At 51.0% G+C, this 14,506-nt stretch overlaps 1 protein-coding gene across 2 annotated transcripts; it reads left to right on the plus strand.

Moving 5' to 3' along the window:
* Positions 1–2,437: 2,437 nt before the first annotated feature.
* Positions 2,438–11,273, plus strand: LOC114888605 (sialic acid-binding Ig-like lectin 5). 2 transcript variants are annotated; one of them, XM_029210810.1, is made up of 9 exons: positions 2,438–2,544; positions 2,632–3,015; positions 3,176–3,463; positions 3,663–3,710; positions 6,844–7,101; positions 7,191–7,475; positions 7,714–7,810; positions 8,308–8,374; positions 10,056–11,273. In XM_029210810.1, the coding sequence occupies exons 1-9, from the start codon at positions 2,502–2,504 to the stop codon at positions 10,290–10,292; spliced, it is 1,707 nt and encodes a 568-aa protein (XP_029066643.1). In that variant the 5' UTR covers positions 2,438–2,501; the 3' UTR covers positions 10,293–11,273. The 2 variants fall into 2 exon arrangements, with proteins under 2 accessions (XP_029066643.1, XP_029066651.1); XM_029210818.1 differs by having other exon boundaries at positions 10,098–11,273.
* The last annotated feature ends 3,233 nt before the right edge of the window (positions 11,274–14,506 follow it).

A 14,506-nucleotide genomic window follows, 5' to 3' on the forward strand; every position in this document is an offset into this window, starting at 1 on the left:
CTGGTGGAGGAACAAAGATCCTGTAAGTCACGCTGCACACCCAAAGAAAAAAATTTAGAATAGAATAGAATAGAATAAAATAAAATCTGCAAAGTTCACAGGACAGGGTCCAGGGGAGGCCAGGCACAAGGTTCTGGTGGTCTCTCCCAGTGGAGTCATGTGGACAGTGCTTAATTGTCCGAGTGCTATGGACTGAATCCCCCCATCCCCAATTCCTATGTTGAAGCCCTAACCCCCTCAATGTGACTGTATTTGGAGATAGGAACAAGGGGGTAATTAAGGTTAAATGAGGTCATAAGGGTGGGACCCTTATGCAATAGGATTAGTACCCTTATAGGAAGAGACACAGAGACACCAGAATTCTCTCTCTCTCCCTCTCTCTGTCTCTGACATGTGAGGGCACAGTGAGAAGGCAGCTATCTGCCAGCCAGGAAGCAGACCCTCGCCAAACTAACACCTGGATCTTGGACTTCTGGCCTCCAGAACTGTGAGAAAGTGTTGATACATTTCTGTTGTTTAAGCTGCCCAGTGTGTGGTATCTTATGGCAACTCAAAGCTGACCAATACACCCAGCAACGATGTGTGACAGCATTTGTGGAGTATAAACCTTGGTGTCCAGCGTTTTTACTGGGGGTCTGTTATGGGTTGAATTGTGTCCCTCCAAAAAAGATGTTCAAGACCTAACCCCCAGTACCTGTGAATGTGACCTTATTTGGAAACAGGGTCTTTGCAGGTGATCAAGTTAAGGTGAGGTCATTAGGGTGGGCCTAATCCGATATGACCAGTATTCTTATTAAAAAATAAAAAGGAAATGTGGACACTGAGACACACATGCCAAGGGCTTAGGATTCCCTCCCAGGAGCTGGGTAAAGCCCACGCCTCTCTTTGGATGAGGTTAATTCTTTACTACATGTATTGCCAGTCACTTGAGAAGTTGGGTTAGATGCCAGCAGAGTGGTCCCAGATATGTGTCCTTCATTCCTATGTTGTCCCGACCCTCAGGAGAGGGACAGATGCTCATCAACCCAGCCCCTGGGCAGTGCTGACCACACTCTCCTCTTAGGGCAGGTCTGAGTCTGGAAGCTTCTTACAAGTGCTGCCTAAATCTTTTGCAGGCCCCTGAGCAAAATGAAAATGTGAGGTCCCTTTGACAAAAAAAAAAAGCAGGAAAAACCTTTTTCCTTTTTTCCACAGACTCTCTATCAGTCATGTTTTGTTTTTCTCTTACCATTAAAAAAAATTGTCTTAAAATACCCATAACATAAAATTTACCATTTTAACCATTTTTAAAATAGATTTATTATTTATTTATTTTTGGCTGCAATGGGTCTTAGTTGTGGCATGCAGGATCTTTTGTTGCAGTGCACGGGTTTCTCTCTCGTTGTGGCGTGGGCTCCAGAGCGCGTGGGTTCTGTAGTTGCAGCACTTGGGCTCTGTAGTTGCAGTGCGCGAGTTTAGTTGCCCCATGGCACATGGGATCTTAGTTCCCCAACCAGGGATCGAACTGGCATCCCCTGCATCGCAAGATGGATTCTTAACCACTGGGCCACCAGGGAAGTCCCTGTTCATAGTGTTTATATTTGCTAGTTAACGTCCAATCCCTTGGGCTTGACTGGGGGGATGGGCAGTGCAGACACTCACAGGCACCCACTCAACTCAGCACACTCCAGACCCTCTCTGTGCCCAAGTGGTGGGATGGGGGTGCGAGGGTGGGCCCAGAAGCTGTCTCCAGATCCAGGACGTCCCCGGATTGACCCTGTGTGATTCAAAGTTCCAATCCCCCTGGCATGCGCTCCTTATCCATTAGACTTCACTTACAAAATGCAAACTCAAAGATAAAATTATTAGGAATTTCAAGATGGCAACCTCAGAGCATCAAACCCCAGGTGGGAAGCCCTTCTGAGCATGAAGCCATGTGCAAATATTCCACTTCGTACTGTGGAGCTGGGATCCTTGTGTGGACACATACACGGTCCCAAGACAGGCAGGGAGGTGAGTAGACTTTGGAGAGCCTGGGTGGGGGCACTGGGTTTGGGGTCACGCAAAAGTGAGGCAGGATTTGTGAGGTCATACCCTCCACTGCCCGCAGCCCCTGCGTGCAGTAGATGTTTGCCTGGCAAATGAATGAATGAATGAATAAATGAATGAATGAATGAATCCCTGCCTCCAGCACCTCACCTGGAGCCTTTCCCCGCTTGTTTCCTGGGAGAGCCCCGCTCCAGGCACCGCCCTTCCCCTAGGCTGACCCAGGGTGGCTGCTTCCTGGGGTCAGGGTTTAGAGCAGCCCTGTATCCTCTCTCTGCTCTGATGCTTCCATCTATGAAAGGAGAAGTCAGAAGAGATGTCTTCCAGACATTTGCAGTTCCGAGCTTCCTCTTTTACTCATCTGTGGATGGTCACTGCCCCCTTCTCCCCCAGAAGCTTCCTGTTGGGGCTTCCTCCCCGGACAGACAGGCAGGTCCAGAAACTGGACAGTCCTGGAAACTCCTGGCCCCTTGGACATGAACAGGTTGCTGCTGCTGCTGCTGCCCCTGCTACGGGAGGGTGAGTGCGTGGATGGTGGGGAGAGCAGGGTCCCGGCCGGGACAGGGCTGGGGCTGGAGCTGCAGCTGAGCCTCTGTGTCCCCCCAGGGTCCCTGCAGCAGGATCCGTGGTACCAGCTGCAAGTGCAGGAATCGGTGACAGTGCAGGAGGGTTTGTGTGTCCTTGTGCCCTGCACCGTCTCCTATCCCTCGTTTGGCCGGACCGACTCTACACCCATTTATGGTGAATGGTTCCGGAAAGTGGATAGACCATCCCAAATGGACCTTCCCATGGCCACAAACAACCCAGGCAGGGGAGTAAAAAAGAAGAGAAAAATCCCATTCCACCTCCTTGGGGACCCTGGGGCGAACAACTGCTCCCTGGGCATCACAGACGCCCGGAAGGGGGACAGTGGAAACTATTATTTTCAGCTGATGAGAAGTGATGTGAAACATAGTTACAAAAATAACCTGCTCATTGTGAACGTGACAGGTACGGAAGCGTCCCCAGGAACAGATAACAGGGATGGGGGGGAAGGACGGACCCCCCTGTCCCTCCACCTCTAAGGGGGACACTGGCGCATGGTCACATCAGGGCTGGGCACACACAGGGGTCCCTTCTGCGGTCTGGCTTCTCCCTCTCTCCTCTCCAGCGCTGACACGGACCCCCGATATCTACATCAAGAAGCCCCTGGAGTCCGGCTCTAGCAGCCACGTGACGTGCTCCGTGCCAGGGGCCTGTGACCGGGCCACGCCGCCCACCATCTCCTGGACCGGGGCTGCCCTCCGCCCTCCGGGACTGGACTCGAAGGGGGCCTATAACTCCTCGGAGATCCTGCTCACCCCCGGCCCGCAGGACCACGGCACCAACCTCACCTGCCGGGTGACCTTCCGCAGGGCTGGCGTGAGCACGGAGAGGACCGTCATGCTCAACGTGTCCTGTGAGCACGGAATCAGGATGGCGGGGTGCTCGCGGGGCGGGGAATCGGCGCCGGTGACCCGGAGGCCGGGGGCTGGGAGGGTCTGCCGGAAGGATGTAGGCCCTGTTCTGCTGTGCTTCCAGTTCTGTGCCTCCTGGGGGGTGGGGGGCGCGGAAGGGTCAGCTCTGACTCTCTTCCTCACTGCGTCTCTCTGCCCTAGACGCCCCCCAGAACCTGACCATCAGCATCTCCCGAGGAAATGGCACAGGTAGGAAGGGAGGGCCGTGGGGATACAGCGGGGATGGGAGAGACGGGAGAGCCCCCATTCACTCCTAGACAGATTGTTTTTTATTTACTATTCATTTCGTGCGAAGACGATTTTTCAAACATATGCAAATTATGAGGAAACACCATAAAAGGAAGACCCGGGGTTTCCCTGGTGGCGCAGTGGTTGAGAGTCCGCCTGCCGATGCAGGGGACACGAGTTCGTGCCCCGGTCCGCAAAGATCCCACGTACCGCGGAGCGGCTGGGCCCGTGAGCCATGGCCGCTGAGCCTGCGCATCCGGAGCCTGTGCTCCGCAACGGGAGAGGCCACAGCAGTGAGAGGACCGTGTACCACACAAAAAAAAAAAAAAAAAAAAAAGGAAGACCCGGGTGGTACTTACCACCCTGGGTAAGAACTAGAAGATCATCTCCACCTTTGGAGCACCCGATTTTAGCCCCTCCCTTCTGGCCTCGGAGAAAGCCACTACACTGAATTTTGTGTGATTCTTCTTTTTATTGATTTCATTTTACTTTATTTATTTAAAAAATATGTATTTCTTTATTTTTGGCTGCCTTGGGTCTTTGCTGCTGCACACGGGCTTTCTCTAGTTGTGGCGAGAGGGGCCTGCTCTTCGTCTCGGTGCGCGGGCTTCTCTTGCTGCGGAGCACGGGCTCTAGGCGCGCGCGCTTCGGTAGTTGTGGCACGTGGGCTCAGTAATTGTGGCTGGCGTGCTCTAGAGCGCAGGCTTGCTAGTTGCGGCACATGGGCTTAGTTGCTCCGCGGTACTTGGGATCTTCCCGGACCAGGGCTTGAACCCGTGTCCCCTGCATTGGCAGGTGGATTCTTAACCACTGTCCACATTAGGACATTCACAATGTGGTGCAACTACCCAGCTCAACCTAATTCCAAAACTTTCCCATCACCCAGAAAGAAAGCCCTGTACCTGTTAAGTACTCAAGTCCTCTTCTCCCCTCTCTCCAGCCCCAGGCAACTACTCATCTACTTTCTGTCTCTGTGAATTTGCTATGAATTCTGGACATTTACAGAAATGGAATTATACCATATGTGGACTTTTGTGTCTGGCTTCTTTCACTTAATGTGATGTTTTCAAGGTTCATCCACATTTTAGCATTGATCAGAACTTCCCTCCTTTTTACGGCTGAATAATATTCCACCGTGTGGATGGACCACCATCTGTTTCTCCATCCATCTGCTGATGGGCATTTGGGTTGTTTCTACCTTGTGGCCGTTGTGAATGGTGCTTCTCTGAACATTCCTGGACAAGTAACTGTTTGAGTCCCTGATGTCGATTCTTTTGAGTCTGTACCTGGGAGTGGATTTTCTGTGGCAGAGCTGCCTTGACTTTGGTGTGGCAACATCTCATGATCTTGACCTTCACCCGCAGTGCTTGGAGCTGTAATGACCATGTCTCCTTGTCGACAGACCATTCCACTGCGGAACTTAGTTTTCCATTCCATTTTTGTTTTTGTTTTTCTCTTTTCCATTCTACTTTTTTTTTTTTTTTTTTTTTTAGCGGTACGCGGGCCTCTCACTGTTGTGGCCTCTCCCGTTGCAGAGCACAGGCTCTGGACGTGCAGGCTCAGCGGCCATGGCCCACGGGCCCAGCCGCTCCACGGCATGTGGGATCTTCCCGGACCGGGGTGCGAACCCGTGTCCCCTGCATCGGCAGGCGGACTCTCAACCACTGTGCCACCAGGGAAGCCCTATCCATTCTACTTTTGACAAGCGTTTGAGTTCACTGATTTTAGTTTTCCTGGGAATGTCCCTTCAAACATTCCCCATTCCCTGGGCAAACAGAATAGCCTTTCTTTTGGGCAATACTTCTAAAGCTTGATTGAGCACACACATTTCTCAACGATCTTGTGACAATGAAGATTCTTACTCTGGAGGCCCAGCGAGGCCTGCAAATCTGCATTTCTAACCAGCTCCTGAAGGGTGCTGATCTACTGGGTCACAGTCCCTACTCTGAGTTATGAGATTATAAGTTTTAGGGCCAGGAGCATAATTGTGGGGCCTCAGGGATGTATATATATATATTATTTTTTAATTAATTAATTTATTTGGCTGTGCTGGGTCTTAGCTGCGGCATGCAGGATCTTTTATTTATTTTTTAGTCGTGGCATGCCGGCTCTAGTTCCCTGACCACGGATCGAACCTGGGCCCCCTGCCTTGGGAGCACGGAGTCTTAACCTCTGGACCACCAGGGAGGTCCCTCAGGGATGTCTATTATCGATGCCACTAGATGAGGCTATGACAGAATAGCTCTGGAGTGGCCACACGAGAAACTGGCAATGAATGTTGCCTGGGACAAGAGGAATTTGTCACTTGGGGAGTCAGTGTGGGAGGGACTTCATTCTGGACACCCCTTCCTTCCTCTGTGAATTTTAGAATGCGAGATGTGAACGCCCTATTTATCCTGAGATAACCGGGGCAAAGGAGGTGAGGAGGTAGAGACCAGGTCCTGAAGAGCCTTGAAGGATCTGGGACTTGAATTTTGGATACTTGAACGGCTAATGGTGAGCAGTTCAGGAAGGAAGGAGAGAAACGTGGATGAGGGCAAATGCCTCAGAGAAGTTAAGGGGCAACCCGTGTCCATCCACAGATGGACAGATGAACAAAACATGGTCTATTCAGACAATGGATGAGATTCAGCCACGAAAAGGAATGAGGCACTGATACACGTAGATGAACCTTGGAAACATCATGCTGAGGGGAAGAAGCTGGATATTTACACGCCATGGCCGGAAGAGACAGATCCATAGAGACAGAAATTAGTGGTTGTGTAGGGCTGGGGTGATGGGAGGATTGCGGGTGGTGGCTAAGGGGTGCAGAGTATTGTGGGGGGGTCATGAAAATGTTCTAAAATTGATTGCGGTGATAGTTATCGCATGACTTTTAGGTGGTATGTAAATGGAGTTGCATGGTATGTGAATTATATCTCAATAAAGCTGCTTAAAAAACTACTTGTGGGATTCCTTCCCAACTTAAAAAAAAAAAAAAAAAAGTAGAAAGGAGAGAGACATAGAAACAGGGCTTCATAGCCTGCGCTCAGCTCTCTCTTTCTCTCTGTCTGTCTCTCTCTGTGTCTCTGTCTCTGTCTCTCTGTCTCTCCAGAGCTGAAATACCTGGGGAACGGCTCATCTCTTCCTGTCCTGGAAGGAGAATCTCTGCGCCTGGCCTGTGTCACCGACAGCAACCCCCCAGCCACACTGAGCTGGTCCTGGGGGAGCCGGACCCTGAGCCCCTCACATCCCTCGAACCCTGGGGTCCTGCAGGTGCCCCGGGTGGTGTCGGGCCATGAAGGCGAATTCACCTGCCTAGCTCAGCATCCTCAGGGCTCCCTGCGGACCTCCGTGCGTCTCTCCGTGCAGAGTGAGCTGGGAGGAGGGAGAACACCCAGGGAGAGGACACTCAGGTCCAGGGGAGGGGAGGGGCACGCTGACACTTCTCGTTCCCCACAGACGCCCCGCAGCTGCTGGGACCCTCCTGCTCCCAGGAGGATGAGGGTTTGCACTGCGACTGTTCCTCCCGAGCCCAGCCGGCCCCCTCCCTGCGCTGGCGGCTGGGGGAGGGGCTGCTGGAGGGGAATTTCAGCAACGCCTCCTTCAAGGTCACCTCCAGCTCGGCTGGGCCCTGGGCCAACAGCTCCCTGTGCCTCCGCGAGGGGCTCAGCTCTGGCCTCAGACTCGGCTGCGAGGCCCAGAACGTCCACGGGGCCCAGAGCGCCACTGTTCTGCTGCTGCCAGGTCAGGGGACCTGTTGAGGGCAGAGGCTTAGGGGGAAAGGAGTCTCCATCCTTTGAAGATGGAGCTTGTGGGGAGAGGGGCCTGGACGGGAGGGGATGAGAGACAGGGGTGGGAGCAGAGTTATGTTCTTTGGCTGGTTGGGGGCTGCAGAAGAGGAGAGCTCAAATTCTGTGGGAGGAAGGGGCACGAGGGTCCTGGGGCTTGGAGGGGAATCACCCTACACCCCGATCATCTACAGGGAAGCCCAAGCTTGGAGGAGAATTCGTTCTGGGGGCCGTCGGAGGAGCTGGCATCGCTGGCCTGCTCAGTCTCTGTTCCTGCCTCATCTTCTTCACGTGAGTGTCATCTCTTGGGGGAGGGAGGCGAGTGCAGGGGGCGGGAAGGGGTCTGAGCCCTGGAATCCCAGGCAGCCCCCCCTGGAGGAATCTGGGTGGTGCAGGGCTTTGGAGAATTGGGCCTTGAGTCAGGGAATCAGAGCAGGGTCTGTCCCCACCCCTCCATCCCAGCTACTCATGAAGGGCGCCCATTCTCATTATGAAGGTCAATAAGGTGAGGCGCACCCCCTACCCCCTGGCCTTGGTCAGCCCTTCTAGCCTCTTTTTTTTTTTTTTTTAATTTTTCTTGTTTTTTGGCCACACCGTGTGGCACTTGGGATCTTAGTTCCCCGACCAGGGATCGAACCCATGCCCCCTGCAGTGGAAGCTTGGAGTCTTAACCACTGGGCTGCCAGGGAAGTCCCAGCCCTTCTAGCCTCTTAAGCAGGGAGGACAGTAGTCGCCCTCCAAACTCTGAGCCAGCTGGGCTGCTGAAAGGTCCTGGCTTCCCCTTTCAGAGTGAAGACCTTCAGGAAGGCCCCCAGTGAGAAGGATGCGCCCTCCATGCTGGGTCCCACCTCCCAGGTGAGTGATGGGCGCTCTGTCCCTCGGGATCCCATCTGGCTATCTCCCCAGCATGGCCATGGCTGCAGTCCTCTCGATGACTTAGACGCTCATCATGACCCACACAGGCTTTTCCTCTTGGACCCTATCAACACAGTCACCCAGCCCAGTGACCTGGGAGTCACCCTTCCCTCTGCTCTCTGTCTCCTCTCTCAGAGCCAAGGACCACCCAGCCATCTTACTGACTATATTCAGTTCCAACTGGGCCCTCCCTACCCCCACCTCCTCCTTTCTCTCTGGACTGCTGACCCACTTTCCCCCCCCCCACTTCCTACCTCACCTCCTCAAGACAGGATGCCACAAGGCTCTCCCCAAAGTAATTATTGTCTACTATCAAGTTTGGGGGTCCCCAAGACAAGCTCAATTTCAATAACTCACCAGAAGGACTCACAAAACTCACTGAAAGCTTTTATACTCATGGTTATATCACAGGACAAGGATAGAGATTAAAATCAGCTAAGGGAAAAGGCACATGGTGCAGAGTCTGGGGGAGGCCAGGCATGAGTCCCCAGTTGCCTCTTTCAAGTGGAATTGTGCAGAAGGTGCTTAATTCTCCCAGCAATGATGTGTGGTAACATGTATGGGCTATTGCCAGACAGGGAAGCACACCTGAGCCTTCACATCCAGAGTGTTTCTTCTTTTTTTTGGCCACACTGAGCAGCTTGTGGGATCTCAGTTCCCCGATGAGGCATCAAACTCATGTCCCTGCAGTGGAAATAAGGAGGCCTAACCACTGGACGGCCAAGAAATTCTCCCATACCCAGCATTTTTATTGGGAGTTGGTTACGTTGGCATGGCTAACTGCCCACATGGCTTAACTTAGTGTCCAGTGTCTGCAGAGGTGTGATACTGTGTGACCCAAGGCCCCCACCATCTGTCACGTTACACCATCTAGTGTGGGCCAAGACCCGGTGAACAAAGACACTCTAATCAGTCAAGATATTTCAAGGGCTTAGAGGTTCCCTCCCAGGTGCTGGGGCAAAGGGTCACATTTTCTTTGGGCAAGGTTAACCCTTTCTGGCACAAGATCCTTTGATTTTAGGGTTCATAATGCAATTGGGTGATTGTGTTTGCCTGAACCTCTGAAATGCTGAGTGGTCCCTGAAGGGCCATCCAGGTCTGAGCAAATCCCCGTCCTCACACCATCCATCCCATTTTTGTCCCATCTTAATTTGCAATTATATAGTAATACAATTGACTACTGCTTTAATGCCTGCTCCCCGCCTTCCCCCCACCCCCACCCCAGCAAGTTGCAGGAGGTCAGGAATGGTGTCTTCTTTGTTCCTCACTGAATATCCAGAGCCTGGCACCAGGGGAGCTCTTCCATAAGGCAGCACTGGAGTCAGAAAGATCTAGCATGAATCTTGGCCTTACCATGACTAAATGTGTGATTTGGGGATATTTACTTAGCTTCAATTTCTCCACCGATAAATGGGGATAATAGTGTCTCCCAAGTAGATTGTTGTGAGGAATCCAGGAGACTGGCAACTAATTACTAAGGGCCAGGCATTATTACGCTCAAGCATTTGTTGAATGAATGAATGAATGAATGGGGGCCTCAGCCAATGTCTGGAATGAATGGATGAAAGACTGAATGTTCAGTTTTCAGGTTTACTTATGGACCCCACTTGCTCTCTTCCAGCCCTGTTATCCTGATATGACCCCCTTCTTTCCCTCCACTCAGAGTTACCAGCAGGAGTGTCCTCCAGGCAGCCCCCGGGACCTCCCCCTACCAGTGGTGGCCGCCCCCACTTCTGGGGTGGAACGGGAGCTCCATTACGCCTCCCTCAGTTTCTACATGCTGAAGCCCTGGGAGCCTCAGGACCAGGAGGCCGCCAGCAGCACCACCGAATATGCTGAGATCAAGATCCATAAATGATGACCCCCAGCTCTGGAGACCTCCCCCCACCAGAGCTCCCCAAAGACTCTCGGCTGAGGCTGTCGTTGGGCTGCATCTCATCCCTCTGCCCCACCTGCCCCTCCCCCTCCCCCTCCCCTCCACAGGGACCCACCCCTGGGGCACTTCCTCCTCCCAACACATTGCATACTGGCCTCTCTCTGAGCCTGCTTCCTGGAAACTCAATTTGTGTATTTTCTCAGACAAAAAAAATCATTCACTGATTATCTGAAATCAATGATTCAACGGTACCTCTTGAATTTTGTGTCCTTGATATTTTGGTTCTCCTTAAGTTTCTGGTTTTGCAGAATCTGCTTATAAAATTCCTTGCACTTCCAGTCTGTGTCCATTTACATTGTAATATAGTTTTTAACGGGGGTCACATCCAACTGATTTTGTTCTTTTTTCCATTGAGTGTCCATTTAATTTTTTCCATTGTTTCCATTCATGAGGAAACATGCCCAACACTAGCATTATGGGCCAAGATAGGGAATGTGTTTTGGGCATAAAGTTAATAACTTCATGCTGATGACTGTTCTTCAGATTGGAGGTGTTGAAGCATGTAATTCCATCTTTCATAGCAGATTTTGCTTTGCCATTTTTCAGGATCACGTTGCATCTCTTGATCAATGACCTTTAAAAATGGTGTCTACCGACAAAACAAGAGCATGGTTGCCACTTTTTACCCCCTTCCTCAACATGACACAAGATGGTTCCATGTGCTCTCATGCTGGCAGAGTATTTGGTAACATCTGTGTAAGAGAATCACATTCTCCAAGGGATGAAGTCTTTTTGAAAATATCATCATGGGAATGCCACAGTAATTATCCACTTCAAGTCAGAATTTCTTCTCACAGACGTTGAAAACAAACAGATGGTTACCAAAGAGGAAAGGAGGCAGGGAGGGATAAATTAGGAGTTTGGGATTAACAGATACACACTACTATATATAAAAGAGATAAACAACAAGGACCTACTGCATAGCTCAGGGAACCATATTCATTATCTTGTAATAACTAATAAGGGAAAAAAATCTGAAAAAGAATCTATATGTATATATGTATAACTGAATTACTTTGCTGTATACCTGAAACTAACACAACATTGTAAATCAACTATACTTCAAATTAAAAAAAAGAATTTCTTTTCCTGTTCTAAGTCATGTCTCTTTTAAGAATAGCCTTGACACTCAAAGAAATTTTCCATCAATTCTTTAAACAACAGAGCACTTAACATTGTTTTCTGTTCTTTTTATATATTTATTTTTGGCTGCCTTGGGTCTTGGTTGCTGCGTGCAGGCTTTCTCTAGTTGCAGCGAGCGGGGGCTACTCTTCATTGCGGTGCGACAGCTTCTCATTGCGGTAGCTTCTCCTGTTGTGGAGCACGGGCTCTAGACGTGCGGGCTTCAGTAGTTGTGGCATGCGGGCTCAGTAGTTTTGGCTTGCGTGCTCTAGAGCACAGGCTCAGTAGTTGTGGTGCACGGGCTTAGTTGCTTCGCGGCATGTGGGATCTTCCCGGGCCAGGGCTCGAACCCGTGTCCCCTGCATTGGCAGGCAGATTCTTAACCGCTGCGCCACCAGGGAAGTCCTCTGTTCTTTTAATTTGCATAATTCCATGGCTAAACAAACCCTGGAAATTATAAGTAAGCAATGAAACATGCTTCCCCCCATGGATTATTTTATTATTTTTATTTTTATTTTGGCCGTGCCGTGTGGCTTGTGGGATCTTAGTTTCCCAACCAGGGATTGAACCCGCACTCTCAACAGTGAAAGCACCGATTCCTAACCACTGGACTGCCAGGGAATTCCCATGGATTATTATTATCTTCTTCTATAAATTTTATTTATTTATTTATTTATTATTTTTGGCTGCGTTGGGTCTTTGTTGCTGCGCACAGGCTTTATTTAGTTGCGGCAAGCGGGGGCTACTCTTTGCTGTGGTGTGCGGGCTTCTCATTGCGGTGGCTTCTCTTGTGGAGCATGGGCTCTAGGCGCGGGGGCTTCAGTAGTTGCAGCACGCGGGCTTAGTAGTCACTGCAACTAGAGAAAGCCCACCCAGCAACGAAGACCCAACGCAGCCAAAAATAAATAAAATAAATTAAAAAAATAAACTAATAGCAATTCAGTTTAAAAAATATATCATCTACGTTTCACAACGTAGATGTGAAACATCTACATCTCACAACGTAGATGTGAAACATTTCACAAACACCCAACATAATTTGCATTTGTAGACTCTCCACCAAAGCAGTAAAAATTTTCCCATTAACTTCCAACTGGGTGTTAAAAATAAGACAACAGGCCCAAAATGGAGTTGCTTATGCTAAGCCCCACGTCACCAAACAGAGACTCCATGACAGTGTTGGCTCTTCCAGAAATGGCGTCTTAAACCATCAATCAGGAATCATCTGATCAGAATTAGTTAAGCAATATGCCTGACAGACCCCTGCAGTCCCCTGAAGAAAAGCAAGTTTGCAATAAGCAACCTGCTTTTTTTGCCTAGTAGAACTTTCTTTCTTTTTTTGTGCGGTATGCGGGCCTCTCACTGTTGTGGCCTCTCCCGCTGCGGAGCACAGGCTCCGGACGCGCAGGCTCAGCGGCCATGGCTCACGGACCCAGCCGCTCCGCAGCACGTGGGATCCTCCCGGACCAGGGCACGAACCTGCGTCCCCCGCATCGGCAGGCGGACTCTCAACCACTGCGCCACCAGGGAAGCCCAGCAGAACTTTCTTGTTCCTGCTTCCTTCTGCCTCTAAAAAGTCTTTCAACATCTGTTCTGCCTGCTCGACAGGATGCTGCTCAGTTCAGGAATCACTGAACAGAGCCAATTAGATCTGTAAAAGGTACTCAGCTGAATTTTAACATCCATAAGGAAGTCTCTGCAAACATTTGCTATCGTTTCTGAGGTCTCATCCAGAAGGAATTTTACTTGCAATAGCCTTAGAAGCAATCCTTTTTCATAAGAAAAATATTTCACAAGGGAAGGGAAGTGATTTGTCCTTCCCAGCTGCCTACTGGGCGGCCCCTCTTGGAGATGAAACCCCACACCTTGTTAGGGAACCACTGACCGAAACTGCTCGCCTTTGCCAAGCACGATAATAACCACTTGCATGAGTTGTCTCATGACAGGAGGTCCTGATAAACAACATGGTGCTTGCGGGAGAATTCAGGAGGGGCCAAAACGAGGGAGGAGACGCCAGTCGGTAATATGTCCTGCCAACCTCCCACAAATCCTCATGCTAGAATCCATCTTGGCGGAGAGATACGTGCACCACCAGGAAGGACCCTGAGCCAGCCCAAATATGGGCACAAGCAAGATGCTTGGCCAGGAACAACCCGAAACTAACCCCATCACCATAAACCTTGAGACTGCGAGCCACGTGGCAGAGCCGTTCTCCTGGGTTCCCTTACCCTGCTGCTCTCTGCTGGGGCGCCCCTTCCCAATAAAGTCTCTTGCTTTGTCAGCACATGTGTCTCCTCGGACAAGTCATTTCTGAGTGTTAGACCTCACTCTCGGGCCCTGGAAGGGGACCCCTTCCGGTAACAACTTGAGTTTACTGAAGGCTCAGAGGTGCCCTGCAGTAAAAATTATTTAAAAACTCACACCCCCAGCACCACAAATGTCTCACTAACCTTGAGCCAGGGTTTCATTTTGGGGCAGAGGTGGGGTGGAGGGGACAGAGGACAGGTTCCAGCCACTGTCGGCCACATGGTGGCCTGTGAGTCACTGCCACTCCCCTGGACCCTGTGATTCTCATCTAATGCCGATGACCACACCCTCCTCTTTCAGAGGTTGGGGGATGAGCTGCCAAAACCTGGGCTCTGGAGACAGATTAAAGCGGGCTCACTGACAGGGAGGGAAACTGCCCACATTCTCACTGCTCTGCCAGGACGGACGTGGGACTCTCCCATTGTCTGAGCAGCGCTGGGTCTCGCTGCCTTTGCTCGCTCAGAGAGAAGGGTGGAGGACAGGGGCCTGCCAGACTTTGATGCTGGACTGGCCAAGTGCACCGAGGGCAGGATGACGGGACGGGCAGGTGTTGACTATGACCGTCCCCCTTGCCTGATCTGGGGCCCTGAAGGGTGGCTGACGTCCCTCTTCTTTTGTGGACTCATAAACACAGAGGGGCTGCAAGTAGGAGATTTTCTGATGGGTTTTCTCTCTCCTTAAGGACTACCCCCTTCTGGAAAAGATTA

Source organism: Monodon monoceros, unplaced genomic scaffold (genome assembly GCF_005190385.1).
Source record: "Monodon monoceros isolate NGI ecotype Baffin Bay Population unplaced genomic scaffold, NGI_Narwhal_1 Super_Scaffold_10, whole genome shotgun sequence".
NCBI lineage: Eukaryota > Metazoa > Chordata > Mammalia > Artiodactyla > Monodontidae > Monodon > Monodon monoceros.